The 13,565-nt window shown below is 39.5% G+C and overlaps 1 protein-coding gene across 1 annotated transcript in view; it reads left to right on the top strand.

The window, feature by feature from the left end:
• LOC118324392 (glutathione synthetase-like) overlaps window positions 1–11,897 on the top strand; it is a 13,382-nt gene extending 1,485 nt beyond the window's left edge. The window contains exons 2-13 of the mRNA XM_035656709.1: window positions 1,646–1,790; window positions 3,129–3,274; window positions 3,684–3,759; window positions 4,530–4,669; window positions 4,865–4,981; window positions 6,898–6,978; window positions 7,077–7,154; window positions 7,563–7,629; window positions 8,333–8,527; window positions 9,022–9,103; window positions 9,456–9,645; window positions 9,776–11,897. Coding sequence (XP_035512602.1) covers window positions 1,653–1,790; window positions 3,129–3,274; window positions 3,684–3,759; window positions 4,530–4,669; window positions 4,865–4,981; window positions 6,898–6,978; window positions 7,077–7,154; window positions 7,563–7,629; window positions 8,333–8,527; window positions 9,022–9,103; window positions 9,456–9,645; window positions 9,776–9,899 — 1,434 coding nt within the window. The 5' untranslated portion in view covers window positions 1,646–1,652 and the 3' untranslated portion in view covers window positions 9,900–11,897. The remainder of the gene's footprint in view (window positions 1–1,645; window positions 1,791–3,128; window positions 3,275–3,683; window positions 3,760–4,529; window positions 4,670–4,864; window positions 4,982–6,897; window positions 6,979–7,076; window positions 7,155–7,562; window positions 7,630–8,332; window positions 8,528–9,021; window positions 9,104–9,455; window positions 9,646–9,775) is intronic.
• Window positions 11,898–13,565: the final 1,668 nt, after the last annotated feature.

Here is a 13,565-nt window from a genome sequence, read left to right as displayed (position 1 = left end):
AAACATACAACAAAGGTTCTCAAAATGTAAGGACAGATGGGACAAATCAGTTGTGCCAAACAAAACGGATCACAATGTAACCAAACTAGGCTGGACTAATCCCTACCTCTGGTGAGCAAATGACTTACTTGGTTTATCAAAAAAAGAGAACAGAGGTGGCAACAACAAATAAACCTGCTGCCTCTAGGCAAAAGTTAACTATGCGAGGGAACATTTTTAAATCTGACTTTAGGAAAACTGTCAGGCCTTTTTGATACACAGGTGGGATATACTAAAACATAACATTTAAACAAACGACAATAACCACAATAAAGATAACGCTGCCTAATATTAACTAAGGAAGAATACTGAAACGCTAATATCAAAAAGCATAATTGCCAAAGAAAAAACAAAACTCAAACTAGGAGAAAACACTGCCTCTCCCCGTGATGCAGGTTAACATGGTGCAGTTCAATTATCAGTCCCACCTCTTTTTGAGGCAGGTCTGATTCAACCAGGTGCTTCCTTTGATGACCAGCAGACACCTCCAGCAGCAACACCCAGGAACTGGTAACTCAAAGAAAACTGAATTAATTTAATGGAAAATAACCTAAATGAATAAACCTAATGATGTTTCCAAAACTGACAAAGAAATTTAACTAATTGTGTGCACCCAAGAAGATAACTAGCTGACAAAAATGGCTAATAAACTGTATTATGAAAGCAAAATGCAGTGTCCAGTCATTTATTGTGTATAATGCTCTAAAACCTAAAGCTAATGAAACACACGAGTTAACTCCCTCAACCTCCAGCCACACAGCTTCCTTTATAGTTTTAACAGTTTTGCTCACAGAGTGCAACAGCAGCACCTCAAAACTGAGAGAGACTGAACTTTCCGGGTGTGCTTTTTTATATATTGAGTGCCCCAAATGCTGATTGGCCAGCCTAAATGCGATGAACCAATGAGCAGCAAGAGCAGAGTACACAGGTGGGAACCAGTCATGCTGTTAGCACCTGGAGAAAACACAGGGGAGGGGAAGGGAAAGAAAAACAGGAAGAAAACACGCATACAACCGGCCCTGCTTGGCACATGAGAGAGCTGTAAGATCCAAAACGGTGAACGCGGTGACAGAGATCTGGGTTACAGTGTGGGAATGGGGGTGGTGGGAGTTTGAGTTGGGGTTTTCAAGTCTTTGATCACTGATGGGTGTTCAGGAATACTGGAGAAAATCAGTCCCACATCCTTGTGGTATGAATGTCCATCGTGATTTATTTCATTGTTTCGTCTTTTATGACCGAGTCGGTTTGTTTTGACGGTGCTTTAGAGGGAGGGGTTGTACTGTTCCAACTCATCAATGTGGGTATGTTCCAGGCTCTTTTGTTTCAGTGTGACCAGCAAATGAAGTTTCTTATTGATGGAAGTAAGGATACTCGCATCAATTTCTGTAGTCTGTAGGTAACCTGTGTCTGATGTTTTACTGTTTTGGGTTGGATGAGTCCTGCTGGACAGTACTGGAGTTGTATTCTTTTTGCACTGGCTGTAGTCGTACGTTATGTTCTTGCTTAGACAGGCTGCTTGGAATATTGCTGTATTGCCTTTTTTAATATCTATTGTGAAGTGTGTTTGAATTTTTCCTCTTAAAGGTTGCTGTTTTTTACCCCTCAGGCCCATCATGATGGCAACAAAAGTATCGCTCCAGCAGCTGATCACAAATCCTGACAGACTGAACAATTTAGCGGATGAAGCAAAAGAGCTGGCGTTGCTAAATGGTATCATTATGCGCACACATGAGACCCCCAATTCATCTGAGGTAGGGGCAACCACACAGATTTGTCTTTTCTCCGCTAGGTGTGTGTGTGTGTGTCTGTCTGTCTGTCTGTCTGTCTGCAGCTAATGTTGCATACCTGGACCAATCAGACTATTTTTTTTTGCACATTTATGACTGTATGCTCAAGAACCATTCATGGTTTCATTGATTTACAATTTCTGCGAAACCTATTTTACCGACTGCTCTGTTCTATGTCGACAGCTGACTGTCCTATTAATCAGCCGTACCGGCTGATTAATAGCCCCAAGTGATCACCAACTGCTAGGCTAAAAACAAGGCTTACCTAGTCTGTTGGGGCCCACATTTTATAGACTTTGATAGACTTTTTTGATCCCAAATCGGGGACAATCGCTTGTTACAGCAGCTCGAGATAACACAACACAATAAGAGTGATAGATAAGAAAACAACCATCAAATAAAATACAAATAGAAAACAATAGTTATATACACTATATGCACCTTTTTGTATATACAGATACGATTTGATGGACCATTGCACAGAGATAATTCTACAGATAATGGAATACACACATGGTGTGTAGCATTATACTAAATATATATGGAAAAATATTGCACTGTAAGATGGATAAAATTGAGATAGTGTGAAAAAATGTAATTGCACAGGGAAAGCACAAGTATAATTTAAATAAAATATCGGCTATATATAAGGGTATATAGAAATTATGTAAAGGGTATGTATATGAAATGTGTAAAAAATGTGCATATATAATAGTAGGATGTATAACTTGGGAAAGTGTTTTTAGGCGGTGGATGATGTGACAGTGTGTTGAATTATGTCAGGATGGTGTTTTAAGAAGAAAAAAACATGAGAAATGCACTAAAAGCTCAGAAATAAAGGTCAGAGCGGCAGTAACAGGCTGCCACTTACGCACCATTATTCCATACCTGATATGTTATGATCCACTAAAGTTAGGCACAACAACTGACTGTGCCAGATGGTTTGTTACACAGAACCATCTGGGAAGTTGTTGTTGGGAACTGTGAGGGCAGGCACTTTCAAAAAAATACTCGCCGGCGATTGGACCAATCAGATCAAGCAGTCAAACTCTTACCTAAGCCAAGTCAGAAGAAGAGTGAAAACATACGGCTGTGGCTCAGCGGCAGAGCGGGTCATCCACTAATCAGAAAGTTGCTGGTTCGATCCCCGGCTCCTCCTGCCACATGTCGAAGTCTCTTTGAACAAGATACTGAACCCCAAATTGCTTCCGATGCTGTGACTGTGTATGAATGAGTTCGATGGGTGCTATACAAGTACAGGTCCATTTACCATTTACCATGATTTTTTCATCATATTTTCAGGTTGTGACCTACGCTCCGTTCACCCTCTTCCCCACACCTGTGCCCAAGGATATGTTCCTCCAGGCTCTGGCAGTGCAAACACACTACAACACACTGGTGGACAAGATCAGCCAGGACCCAGACTTTCTGGAAGAGGCTCTCGCGGGGTACAAGGGGAATTTTGGTGGCATGTTGGTGTTATTTCACATCAAGGACCCCTAAGGTCAAGGACCCCTAAACTGACACAAATTAGACCATGGACCCCCATTTTTTAAGATTATGTCCCAGGGTCCCCCATCTGATTGGATTTGAACTTTTAGATGTTTTATTACAGAAAGTATAAGAAACGCAGGACCAAAATAGTTATACTGTCTCAAGGACCCCTGGGGGTGCCCGGACCCCACTTTTAAAAACCATTGTTATAAAAAAAAAAAAACCTGTGCAAATTTTGCCCTTTGAATCCCACAACATAGCAAACATGAACCTAAATAAAATGAGTAGTATTAGAGAGAATGCAGTTCATTGCTTCATCCCTGATGTGTAATGTTTGATTATTTGTTTCCTTCCACATCACAGTACTATCCAGGCAGATGATTTCACAGCTAGGTTGTTTGGCATATACAAACAAGTGCAGCAGGAAGGTCGGACACAGGTAAGAAACTTGATTGACAGGGTTTATGCCGTAAATAAATGGCTTTGACACAGTATCAGCACTCTGAAAGGATATTTGGCATTGTTCTTACAGTCCACAAATCCCATAAAAAGACCAAAACCCAATTATGTGGGTGTCTGTGTCTCCAGTGGCAGAAGGTTGTGATGCATTTCAAGAAATCCAACAATCCAATCACATCCTCTGATTCATTTTTGTAATCATGGAGGAAACTAGTTGGAAGATGGAAACGCATTACTTTGACTTTAACAAACAAAACTGGATTTTAATTGTTGTAAGTGTGAATTTTGGGGAGAATATAATATAACTAGTAGTGTAACTAATTGCTGTTGGCAGGGAGTAATAAGTAAAGTAATATTACTCTTGAAATGAGTAATAAAAAAAAAAACTAGCCCAACACTGCCTTTGATCATGTTTTGTCCACTGGAAGGGCATCCTAGAGGGAGCCCCCCTTCACCAGTGCAGCTCTCAGTTGTTACTGCCTACCCTGTCTGTGGCACCAAGCCCATTGGTTGTAGTTTTTAATACATTGTTCTCAGGAAGGAATATACTGCAATTACTATTCATAAATGTTTGATATCATAAACAAAAGAAAACAATAACAATAACAGATAAAGATAAAACTAATAACACAACAGGATTTATGTCAAATGTTTGTAGTGACGTATAATCATCTCTGCTGTTGGTTGTGCAGTGGTTGATTTTATAAGTGTGGCCTGAATTTGCCAGTGATTTGTTTTTGTTTTTTCCAGTCTATTGTGGTGGGTTTGAACCGGTCTGACTACATGGTGGATCAAAGGGAGGATGGGACTTCTTCCTTGAAGCAAATAGAGATCAACACTATTGCTGTTGGTGGTTTTGGTGTGACTGACAGTATCCCTGTGGTGCACAGGTATCTAAGAACATGTAGAAGCGTTTTCTTTAACCAGAAATTCAGTTTAATGGCACAGTATGTTGATTAGGTTAAATGTGTTGTTGAGATGTGCAAATATTGTTTTACGTTATCCTAATTTGTACATTTCCATTTCCATTTGAATTGAATGTGATTTCCACTTGTACAAAAATATGGTTCTTCCTGATTGGTCAGGCACGTGCTGAGGTCGGTTGGTCTTCTGAAAGAGAGTGAGTGTATCTTGGATTCCAACAAGACTCCTGGAATGAGTGCTGCTCTCGCTAAGGGCTGGGAGCTCTACGGCCAACAGAAGTAAGTGTAGTGAAGCTGGAGGTCACCATGTTGTATGTGACACCAATGTATTAAAATATTTAGAAACAAATCAGATGTCATTGATATAATCTTTTATAGTGGAAAGTAAAAAATACAATCAGAATTAAAGATTTTTTTGTTTACCTTTTTTTCCAATGCATTTTAATGAATTTGATTTGTAGTTTTTATCTAACATCAAGACTAGTGTAAAAACCTGTGGATTTACATTAGCAAGTCAGGGGTCTGTCTCAGCCTTCCAGTCATTCCCAATTTATGTAATTCCAATACTGTTTAGGGACCCCAGTACGTAGAAATATTTAAATACACTAGGCGAAAATAAAAAAAAATTTACCACATGCAAAAAACTGCATGGTATTGACCAAAAACTGTATGGAATTAGCATAAAGTAGACGTGTCTGCAAATGGGAGAGTTGTGGGTACCCATAGAACCCATTTTAATTCTGATATTTTGAGGTCAGGGGTCAAGGGACCCCTTTGAAAATGGCCATGCCAGTTCTTCCATTGCTAAAATGTATCCTAACATTGGAGCATTATTTAGCCCCCTTCCTGACATGCTAGCATTGTTGGTTGGTACCAATGGATGCGTTGGGTCATCTAGTTTCATATGATACTTGGATCTTCACTAGCTTTTAAACTTTAAAATGAAGCCTATTACAGCCTTTGAAAGACAGGGGAAAAGGAAAGGATAATGGGGTGGCCAATCAGATTTCAGGGGTGGCCAGTGCCCTCCTCTGGAACGCCCCTGTTCCCCTCATTCTCTCTGATTAGACCGGAAAATCAATGGAGCAAAAGGCCAATACTCCATTATAACAAAAAAGGTTTCAAAATGATTAAAGCAAATTCCTACCCTAACTATGTAATGTAACATAAAAATAATAACATCAGACAATTTTTGCCTTTAGGTGGCAGGAGTGAAAATTAGTTATTGTTAGCATTGTTGTTGTTGTTCTGGTTTCAGAATGATGAAAGAGTTGGAGAATAGGATAGGACAGGTGATTTTTTCTTTTTTTTTCTCCTGGGAAACCATTGTTTTTCTTTCAATTCAATTCACTTTAATTTGTACAGCACCAAATCGTAACAGAAGTTATCTCAGGACAACTTAAGTGAAATAGAGCAGGTCTAGACCGTACTCATTAAAAATTATTTACAGAGTCCCAACAATCCAAAAACTTTCTTTTAAACAGGCGGCAAGTGCGAGCCCATCATGACCTCACCCATTGATTTGTGGAGTACTGTTTTGAAGCCTTGAGTTCAGCATTTTGGCCGTCGCCATGACAGTTAGACGGAGCCAGCAAGTTTCAACTCGTCTATAGCACAATGGTGGCTTGCCTGGTCACACACAATCTCATATTACAGCTAAACAGTACAGTAAAATATGTTTGGTTTTTTTTTTAAAGTGAAATATAGACCATGCAGGAACAGAATCCTATTTTTGGTTTGATCAGCACTGCCTAGTTTGACAGTTTGATCTGAGTTTTGTGCATTGTGCTGGACTGACTCACTGAGAATGACCTGTCAATCATAAGGTAGCCACGCCCAAAAGCATACCCTGCTTTATCGTCTTTTTCACTCTAAAGTGGACCATAATTTACTTAATGAACATCATGCTGTAAGGAAGAAGACGTGAAACTAAACTCATTAGGAAACTGTTTACTGAGCTTACTGAGTGAAAAGTCTGGACCCCCCTAATGCCCCAAATGTCACAGCATCTGGCTCTGCCCCTGCTGAAGGTCATGTTCTGTGTTGCAGCAGCATGGTTCTAAGAGGTTTAAGGGTAGAATTACATTACTCTCCTCCAGAGGTACAATGTCAAAAAATATTATTTGTTATACTGTATTTTATCTTTATCACTAAAAAAAAAAAATAAAGTAATGAACTTGATTCTCTTTCTACAGGGCAGTAATCATGTTTCTGGTTGAGGATGTCCAGATTAGCAAACTCACTCATCGTTGCATGGAGAGAGAGCTGTGGAACAGGTAAAGCTAAAGGATTTAAAAGCTGTATGCCAACGCCATGAAAACACCAAGAAATTCACATTTGTTGAGCAGAAATCACTTTCTCTCTGTCTGCACAGGAACATCCCTGTTATCCGCAGAAAGTTTGACGAGGTGTCCAAAAGAGCATCATTAGATGATGACAAAAAATTGTTTATGTGAGTACGCATTACATTTTTTACAGCTGTGAAACATTGAATTGTAAATAGTAGAGAGTGATCATGGTTTACAGAGGGCTATATTCAGAGGTGGGTTAATATGAAATATGCCTGTTTGTTGTTGAGTTAGAAGAGAACATAGATACATATCATAAATATGATGCTAGAGCCAGCAAGCCGTTAGCTTAGCTTAGCTTTACCAAAATGTAAAACCAATCAGTTGTGGCTGCTTCCAGCCTTTGTGCTAAGCTAATCAAAATGCTAACATATTTCACAAAATGGCAGACCTATTCTTTTAACAATTCTACTAGCAAGAGTGACTGAGTTGTAAAGATGAACTGTTATTCTAACCAAGCCCATAATATGTTAGTTCTGTCATGTCTTGATGCTTTAACTGTAACTCTGCAGAGATGGGCTGGAGGTAGCAGTAGTGTACTACCGCTCTGGCTATTCACCAGATGACTACATGGAACAGGTAAGATATGAATATTCTTTAATATCTGTGTAACTTTGTACTTTACCAGCTAGTTGCTAACTTTGACAGTTGTTTGGCGCTGTGCTGGCCGGGTAGCATGCAGTCGGTTTATCAGATGTACCTTTTTTTTCACTACAAACGATGCTGAGACTGAACCACAGCAGTAAAGTTTCAGGGCAGAAAATAAAAACAATGAATAAAAGACATTAAAGCACTGAGGGAAACCTTGCGTGATAATTGTGTGTTCATTTTAGACTGTATAATTAAAAATGGACATAGTCTCCGTGACGTCATTCATAGCTTTACAAAGAGTCGTTGTGAAGCTCAGTGTGGTCAACTCCGGCCGTCGCTAGGAAGTCCTGACTCTGCCTGCTCCCATCTAATCCAAAAATGGGCAAAGACATGAAGCATGGGTGGAGCTGAGGCGGGTCAAATGAAGCCTGGTTACAGCTACCTGTGACAGCACCCACCTGTCACTCAAAGCCGCCATACCCTTAATTATGCATAACCCTTAAAACGGATGCATCACAAAAGCTAATATTTCCAGTCAAATAACTTTACAACATTTGTTGACACGTGACCCCTTAGTAATACATGGACTAGTAATCAAGAAACAAGTCCCTTCTTCTTTGAATTTAAAATGATAGAAAGGAATATCTCCAGTTGTGAATCATTTTTAACACTGAATTCATGTATGGTGTAGACTTGGGATGCTCGTCTTCTGATGGAGCGCTCTCTGGCTGTGAAATGTCCAGATATCAGCACTCACCTGGCTGGAACCAAGAAGGTCCAGCAGGTGCTCGCCAGGCCTGGAGTTCTGGAGAAGTTCTTCCCAGACCAGCCCAAAGTAGTGGAGCAGATCAGAGCAACGTTCGCCGGCCTCTACACTCTAGACACGGTGAGAAAATAACACCTGCTACACAGTTCTCTCATCCTGTTATCTCAAAGAGATGGGAGGGACATGACGCCATCCAATTGAGGTGGAGTGTTCTTTACTGTTTCCCACCAAAATCCGTGAGGCCTGACAAATGTTGTATTCATCATAAAACATTAACAATTCCAGTCTTTTTAAATATTTTGAAACCACAGTAGCATAAAACATACAAACCAAACACTGGCTCTTGATAGGGCCTTGCAATTTGCAATCTCCAACTTCACCACTAGATGCCACTAAATCGTATGCACTAGTCATTTGACTCTCCTACAGTCTGTACAAATAATTAACAGTTTTAAAGCAAAACAAATTATGCCTGATAACAGCTGCTTTGATTATACATCTGTTGTTGCATCAGGTCGTCACAAAATGTGACTGAAATAACAAAAATAGACTAAATGAAATGAAAGAAATTAAGAACAAATTAATGTGTAATTTTTAACTCCTCTGGGCTCCAGGGTCCAGAAGGTGACCGGGCATTTGCCATGGCTTTGGCCAACCCAGATGCATTTGTCCTGAAGCCTCAGAGAGAAGGAGGAGGTAAGACGACATCAGCATGCCCTCTGAAAAAGATAACATATTACATGGTATTTCTTTACAATTCACTAAATTTGCCAAGTTCTTGCTCATGGTGGTACTGTTGGGTCTGTGTAAATAATGCTATAAGGAGTTCGGTCTAGACCTGCTCTATCTGTTCGTGTGATCGACTTCACACTTTGCGGGTGTGTTGCTGAGGACCCAAGGGAGTGCAGTGCGGAGTCGATTGGCAGCGCTGTAAGCAGCACTTCTGGGGGCCTTGAAATTGGTCCGCTTGACACAGCCACGCCGTGAACGGGCACTGTACTAATTGAGACTACATATGACCTCACATGTATCTGCTTTACCACTTCAGGGAACAATTACTTTGGAAAGGACATTGTCAGAGTACTACAGGAGGTTAAAAGTGACAAAAGGAGAGCTGCTTATATTCTAATGGACAAGATCCGACCCAGAGAAGAACATAACATCCTGCTGAGGAAAGGACTCCCGCTCAAACTCTTCTCTGTTTGCTGTGAAATAGGAGTCTGTGGAGCCTATGTGAGGTACAGTATAAACAGAGGCATTCAGCATTCATGTGGTATAAAAAAAAATATCAGACATAGATTTCTTGAAAATCATGAAATAAGCTGTTTTATTTGCATTTAATCATGATGCATCTGTATCTCCATACAGGCACGGAGGAGAAATGCTCCTCAATAAGGCTGTTGGTCACATTTTGAGGACAAAGAGCATCGAACACAACGATGCGGGGATAATGGGTGGAGTGACTGTATTTGACAATCCGCTCCTCATCTGAACACTCCTTGTGGCATCTACGGTGGCCTCGAGAGTTCAACGCACTTAAGAAAACACATGCAAATAGACAAAGCACCTGAAATGTAGAAAACACCTTCACCAATTTGCCAACACATACACAGCCTGACCTGTTATCAGTTTACAGTATGAAGGGAGAGTTGGTGGTGGAACAAAGATGTTGCACTTATTTTCTGGTACCAGCTTCACTTCTTCTAGTTTAAATAAATGTATCAAAATTCAGTCGCCTGCAGTATTACAGGCTAAACACTAGGTGGCAGTAAAACCAAAGGCATTGTCCACATACACACCAGGAGATCTGTGGAGTTCATACCAGGTCATCAAGGCAAAATGGCTCACGTGACCCTTTTGGATCCCACTTGTCAACAGCGTGCACATACTTTCATATTCAACAGCACAAAAAGGAGGCATAGAACCGTAGTTCCCCATGATGTCTCACTAATGTAGCTCTAAATTAGTAATGATGCAAAAACATTTTCCACCTGCCATGAGATGTTTTTTTGATTTTAACTTAATTTTTCTGAAGAGTTTGCACATAATGTAAAACCTTGCCTGCACTGGTGGAAGTAGTACTTTGATCATTTTATCTTTCATAAAATAATAACTTTTATGACTTTATTTATGTAGCACAGTTTAAAACTAGTGTTACACGGTGATTCACAAGGACAAATAAAATCTAGCAGGAGAATATCAAGTACAAAATCACTATTGACAAAACTGTAAAAAAAAAAGTACAAAGGTATCTGCAGAATGTATGTAGAAGTATCAAAGGTAAAAGTACTTGTTCTGCATTAAATATAATATATTTGTATATAATAAACTGTTGATGCAATAGTGTAATCAGCATTTTAGTCACAAAATTGTTGAAACTGATTACATCGAAGATTTCAAGTAAAACTAACTCAATTTAAAAAAAACATTCTTGATCAAGTAGCTTCTGCAAATTTTAGTGACACTGACTTAAGTTTGTAATTTTTATTTGTACTGTGAAAACAAAATACTTGTAATAAAAAGTACTTAATCAGGAATATTTCTGAAACTTACTAAACTACGTTAGTGACAATTGAAATAACTAGTAAAATCTGCTTAATCAAGAATCTTTTTGAAATTTGACGTGTGTTACTTAAAATTAGCAATTATCCGTTTTAACAATTTGTTTGAGTTAAAATAACTTATTACATTATAGTGTAGGGGTCGGGCCTCCTCCAATGGAACACAACATAAACCTTTTAGATTTGTATTTTCTGTGGGGTAAAACTGACTTCTTTGAGGGTTAAACATTTATTTAATGAATCCATCTGACATGATTGAAGATAAAATACCTCTTTTGCTGCTAGCAGCTCATAGACATCTGAAATGTGACAAATAGACACTGCGTTATTATAAGGGGGCAACAAGTCAAAAAGGTTGGGAAGCACTGGTTTAATGTTAATGCATTGTATTTTATAATTTGATCATATGTGTGTTAATGTAAAATCTTCATCTGTTAACTAACCAGCTGTCGGATCAATGTGGTGGTGTAAAAACTGCAACATTTCCCAGAAGAATGAAGTAGAATAAACACTCAAGTAATGTAATGTAACTCAAAACTGTACTTAGTTACTTTGTGGCACTGGTTGTCTAAACTGTGATGATGTCTAAACGTTGTAATTATGTCATTGTTTATCCTAATGTTTTTATGAAGACAACAACCCAACCTGAGGTCGAGTTCTTTAACTGTCTGTGTTTCTACCATGAATGAGACTAAGGTACTTGGACACTGAATTAATGCTAAGTGTAGCTGCTCAGGTATGATGAAGATATAATGTTGTGTTTAGCCTTCTTGTCAATGATCCTGATACAATATTGGGAAAGTGCTTACACGTCTTTATGGCTTTTTCCTTTTACCAATGGAATGCACAGCTCTGTTTGACCCAAATGTCAGCATTTGGTCGTTTATCTTTATTGTCATTTTTGTCAACAGGTGGATAATAAAAGAATTTCTCTGGCCTTATACCATGGCGTCTGGCATTTCTAGATTCTGATTGGCTGTAAGGTGTGGATTAACTTTTAGTAACCAGACAGTATAATCCCGGGTTTGTGTGTTTTTCTTTTTTGTCCAAGAAAAACTTGCAAATGAAAACATAGCTATGAATATTACATTAGATCAATAGATGGATAGATCCTCCTGAATGTTACACACTGGACCTTTTACAGGAGATATTGAATTCCTCCATTCTCCTTTCTGGTGTTTATTTTTTTTATTCAAAAGTCGTTTTGTGGAAAATAAACCCACTACAAAAAAGCCTTATTGCTAAACCATTGCTGAAGCCTCAGTACTGTTGCCATGGTTACCTACAGTTTAATATAGGCATATTCATTTAGAATGGCAAACACCTGCATCATAGGTGTCCGGTTATAGTGTGTGGTTATTAAGAATAAATCCACACCGTTCAGCCAGTCAGTAAGAGATAATATCTTACTCTGGTGGTTCATCCAGGTATTATCTCTTACATAACACAACACAACAGAGTATAATTCAGTGTCAGATATTCCCACTGACTCAAAATAAAGCATTGTGGTTATTTTGTTCACATCCTGTTTTTGTTCCTTCTTAATGATCAGAAATCTTTGGTGCTGACTTGCAAGTGCGACACATTCCAGTAAGCGGTCTGGGTCACCAAACAGAGACAAGGGTCATTGTCAGCGAGGGCCGTCAGCACCAGAGAACGTCCCACAGGAAACACTCCAGCATTCACTGTTTTACTGCCAGAGCAGCTAAAGAAAAATACATGCGTTTTGTTCCCTGAAGCTGTTGTCCCGGGGGGAGGGGGGGGGTGAATTCTAGCTTACAGATGTGAATTAGTCTAGTTCAGATTTGTCAAATCACATTCCTTTTTCTATGCAGTGTCACATGATGATTATGGGAAGTTCAAGCCAATACTGACTTGAGTGTCATCACGTTTTACTTTTACTTTCGACCAATGTCTCTGTTTCGCTATTATTGTTTACAATATGAGTGCAACGCATAAATAATCAGCTGGTCTGCTGATGGATTGAATTATGCTCCTCCTGATTTACATTTTATTAGATTTGTATGGTCAGGGTAAGTTAACAGTTCAGCAGAAATTCAGAAGAACCAGCAAATCCCTCTTACATATTCTCCTGAAATCCCAACAACACAGCTCAATCACAATCCGGCTCCAGACCAAACATTGTAAGTGCAGTGTAATAAGCTAGTTACACAAGCGTTGGCCCACTTAGCCAGTGACCTCTCTCTCTTAAATGCGAGTAGAGAGTGTGTGGATTATAATGTGGATTAGAGCGTGTGTTGCAGTGTTGCACAGGCAGAGGACAGGGGAAGAGAGTCACGATGTGGGTCACGGCAGGATGGAAGTGGGTCAGGGTGCTCCGACTCAGCAGAGAGGAAAGTTGGGGAACAACGACGTCAGCAAGATTTGGATATTTGTGCATGTGGGAGAATGTAGCTAATGAAAAACAGTGCCTTGTAAAATGCATTACTCTACTTAGAGAGTTACTGAGATGTTTTTTTTCATGGTTCGTTCCTACCACTCCCACTACATCCTATTGACAAGAATAGCTGGAAGTAGAAGCGCTGCTGTCAGTGGCTGAAACATGTGCCCCCCCCCCTCAGTGTACCTTTTGCTTT

The sequence above is a fragment of the Morone saxatilis genome, unplaced genomic scaffold, assembly GCF_004916995.1.
Source record: "Morone saxatilis isolate NCDOM2014 unplaced genomic scaffold, NCSU_SB_2.0 Contig15, whole genome shotgun sequence".
In the NCBI taxonomy this organism is placed as follows: domain Eukaryota; kingdom Metazoa; phylum Chordata; class Actinopteri; family Moronidae; genus Morone; species Morone saxatilis.
This window is presented reverse-complemented; position numbering and strand designations above follow the sequence as displayed.